The 3,573-nt window shown below is 33.2% G+C and overlaps 1 protein-coding gene across 1 annotated transcript; it reads right to left on the bottom strand.

Annotated features, from left to right (window-relative positions):
- Positions 1-223: 223 nt before the first annotated feature.
- LOC115952849 (protein FAR1-RELATED SEQUENCE 5-like) lies at positions 224-664 on the bottom strand. Its single transcript, XM_031070183.1, has one exon. It carries the CDS (start codon positions 662-664, stop codon positions 224-226), a length of 441 nt encoding a protein of 146 aa, XP_030926043.1.
- Positions 665-3,573: the final 2,909 nt, after the last annotated feature.

Genomic DNA, 3,573 nt, shown 5'->3' on the forward strand with positions numbered 1-3,573 from the left:
ACATTATCTAATTGTACTGCATATTGAAAGGATGGATTTGTAGTCAATTGTTCCTAAAAGTATCCTAATAAGCATGCAGCTTGACCATATATCAAATTTTTTTGCCGTCTTGTTCTAAGATAATTATACTGATCAAGTTTAGTGAATCCAAGATTAGATATCCCACCAGCCTCTCTACTCATTAACTCATGTGCTACTTTTGGCTTGATTCTAGAAGAGGATGCTAACTCAATCGATCTTGCTGAACGTTTGAGATTTTTCGTTGAGACCTCATCATATAAACTATTTTTGATAGATGAAGAGTGTGATTATGTTCTTCAATAAAATCAGTCACTTTATGCTTTCCAGTTTCTCGCACTAATGAAACATATAGCTTTACAGGACAATTAGTCCTTGTATCATCTCGGTTACGAGTGCGAATCATATCTTCTTTTTCTGAACCTCGAATGCCTTGCTTTGCACATACAAATCCTCTTGATGTTATCTTTCCATCATTCTTACTTTTATTTATGTAATGTTTTCTAACATCAAAGCCCTTTTGCCTTCCATATTTTAGCCAAAATTCCCATGCATCTTTTAATGTATCGAATTCCATACCAACTCTAGGACTCAAAACTTCATTGGCATCCATGACTCTAGAACTCAAATCTTCATTGGCATCCATGTTTTGAGAGAATTCTCTCGTCACATTATGCAATGAATTAAAGAATACTCTTGTAATTAACAAAAAAATGTAGAAAATATCAACTATTGTAAATATAGAAGAATGAATGTTTTTTATTAAAAATAAAAGCTGAAAATTTGTGTACCAATATTGTGCTTATCATATATAAGAATTACAACAAACCAATATATGATCATGAGAGATGATGACCCTCTCAACGGCATCATCAATCCGACCAGCCCTCCCTAAACCCTCAATAAGGTAACTGAAAGTCAAACAATCAAGACTAAACCCATCCACTAACATTGCTTTCAATACACTCTCAGTTTCACTAACTCTACCCAATTTTGACCACCCGCTAATAATAACATTATATGTCATACAATCAAATGGTATCTTCCCTTTAAGTAAATTTAAAAACAAATTTGCAGCATCAACATGGGATCCATGACACATACATTGTAAAAGTACATTCAACCACTCAATATTACATTTCCAAACATTTGTATTGCTTTCGACACTCTATAAGTTCTAACAAAACTGTCCAATACAATTGATAGAGTCTCTAAATCAAGGCTCATGCAAAATTGCAATTTGTTTTTGTAAGAACTTATTCCCTACTGTATTTAGAGTGCACTTATATATTTCACTTTGTTTACTTCTGTAGTTCCCACTATAATGCTAATAATATATTTATCAATTTAGCAGCTTTGCACTTAGCCAAAAGAGGTGGTGAAGCAATTTTTTCTATTTCCTTCTAAGCAACTACATTTTAATAAGAAATTAGCAAGGTTTAAAATCTTTGTAAAGAATCAAAATAGCAAACCAAATATACAACTATATAAAATCAATATTTCAAGGATTCTAGTCTTTAAGTACTTACAAGTGAGCAACTTCTATTGTCTTCTTCTTCCCAAACACATAGCTCACCAGAACATCCTCCATTCCTACATCACAGCAATTAAGCAATTAAGATTAAAGAAATTAACCTTCAAGTTTAAAGCAATTAAGATTCATGTTACGAAAAGTTATCAAATTTACAAAAAAAGCCTAGATTTTTCTATGTTTAGTTTTCTTGAAGCAAAAATTGAATTTTTAGCATAAAATCCAAATGGCCAACCACTATTGATACTTTGTTTTGTTAGGTAGGACAAAGAAAATGAAAAAAGAGTAATTTTTATCATATGGAACACTTCAAAAATTAACAATTCCACTTAATTAGACTCCAAAAACTTCATTGCCTATTTGAAATTCTTCTTCACTACCATTAAATTATCTTATACATAACGATTCTCAAAAAAAAAAAAAAAAAATCTTATACATAAAAAACACACACACAAATATATAGGAAGTGAAAGAGGGAAAAGGGGTACCAAAAAGAGGAGGACAAAGGGGATTTTGGGGATTCTTCGTCGGCATTGGAATCAGACGAGCTTGAAGCTTCATCGGAGCTTTGGAAGAATAGTAACTCTACTGGATTCTCAAAGCTATGGAGGTTTAGAGAATTAGTTCATTGAAGCAACAGTGATGGCAAAGAGAGAGGCTTGGCCTTGTGTGGACTAGCATCGGGTTGCTGTGACAATGGATTGAAGGACAGGCAAAGAATGGGTTGAAGGAGAGGCAGAGAGCGACAGCTGCACAGGGGAGAGAGAGAGAGAGAGAAAAAAAATTGAGTTTATGTTTTTTGAAACAGTGGGTGGGGGTGTGAAATTTTTTAAGGGAAAAATAGTCTTTTTGTCATTTGGTGAAGTGTCAAAGATTTAAACCATTAAATTAAATCTATGGCCGAGAATAGAGCTTGGATATAAATCCCAATTAAGGTGTATTTGCAGACATTCTAGTGCAATGATCCTTTTGAAAGTCTACAGTTAATTCTGATACTTATTTCTTTCCTAGTTTGATCATTATGAACAAGATTGCCAAAGAAATTTTGCTGGTCCCTTCTTATATATGACTGTCAAGGTTCTTACTTCTTCCATGGTTGAGGCTAGGCTTAACACAGTTTTCCAAGCATGTCCATTTATTAATTCTTTGCCCTTCTAATATTTGAGCATATATGCAATATTTTGCAGCTGATGTAATGTGCAATACTTATGTTGCAAAGCTAATATGTTTACTTGGCCCTTTTAGACAAAAAATATTCTTGATTTGAAAGGGTTTGACAAAATTTTGCAACACACAACATTCATTCTTTAGATATATGTAGTGTGTATACTTTCATTTGTGGTTTTTAGTGTTGAGTTATAAACTGACTTCAATTAATTAATTTAATAACCCAAGTTGATTAATTAGGTCAAATTACACGCATATCGTAGAGACACAAACAAATCACCAAATAAACTAATGTGCAGTGGAAATTAAATTGACACGGTAATTTATTGATGAATGGGGAAAACCTCTTGCAAGACAAAAACCCTACCGGGTGAATTTTAGATTACAATTCCCAAGAATTCACTAATCAAGAATCAAGCGGTTACAAGTATAAAAAATCTTATTACTACCTTGAACTATCCCAAAGTACCAACCTATAGTTGAACATTTACTCCGATTCCTAATTGGACTTGATCTTGTAGAGACTTCTTCTTGTATGCACAGATCCCAATATGTGTCTGACTTCCCTGCAACTGATTGATTGTTGTTAGTTGCAAAATTCTTCACTTCAAAGTATGTTGAAGATCTAGAAGCACTTGGTTACTAAAATCCTAAAGCACACAAGAACGCAATAGCTTCTCACAGAGCTTATAAGTTCTCTAGATTGAGTCTCTGTGTCCTTGATAACTTTAAAATAAAGTTTTTATATAGTCTAGAGGTTTAGTAAATGAAACCCTAGCAATCCAAGTCATCATAGGCCAAAATTCTGATTTGAGAATTCTGAATTCACGAAGCTTGATAGATTGAGAGGTGTCGAG

Source organism: Quercus lobata, chromosome 1 (genome assembly GCF_001633185.2).
Source record: "Quercus lobata isolate SW786 chromosome 1, ValleyOak3.0 Primary Assembly, whole genome shotgun sequence".
NCBI classification, from domain to species: domain Eukaryota; kingdom Viridiplantae; phylum Streptophyta; class Magnoliopsida; order Fagales; family Fagaceae; genus Quercus; species Quercus lobata.

Excerpts from the sequence above, each read along its gene's own strand:
- LOC115952849 (XM_031070183.1), bottom strand. The coding sequence starts at position 664 with ATGGATGCCAATGAAGATTTGAGTTCTAGAGTCATGGATGCCAATGAA.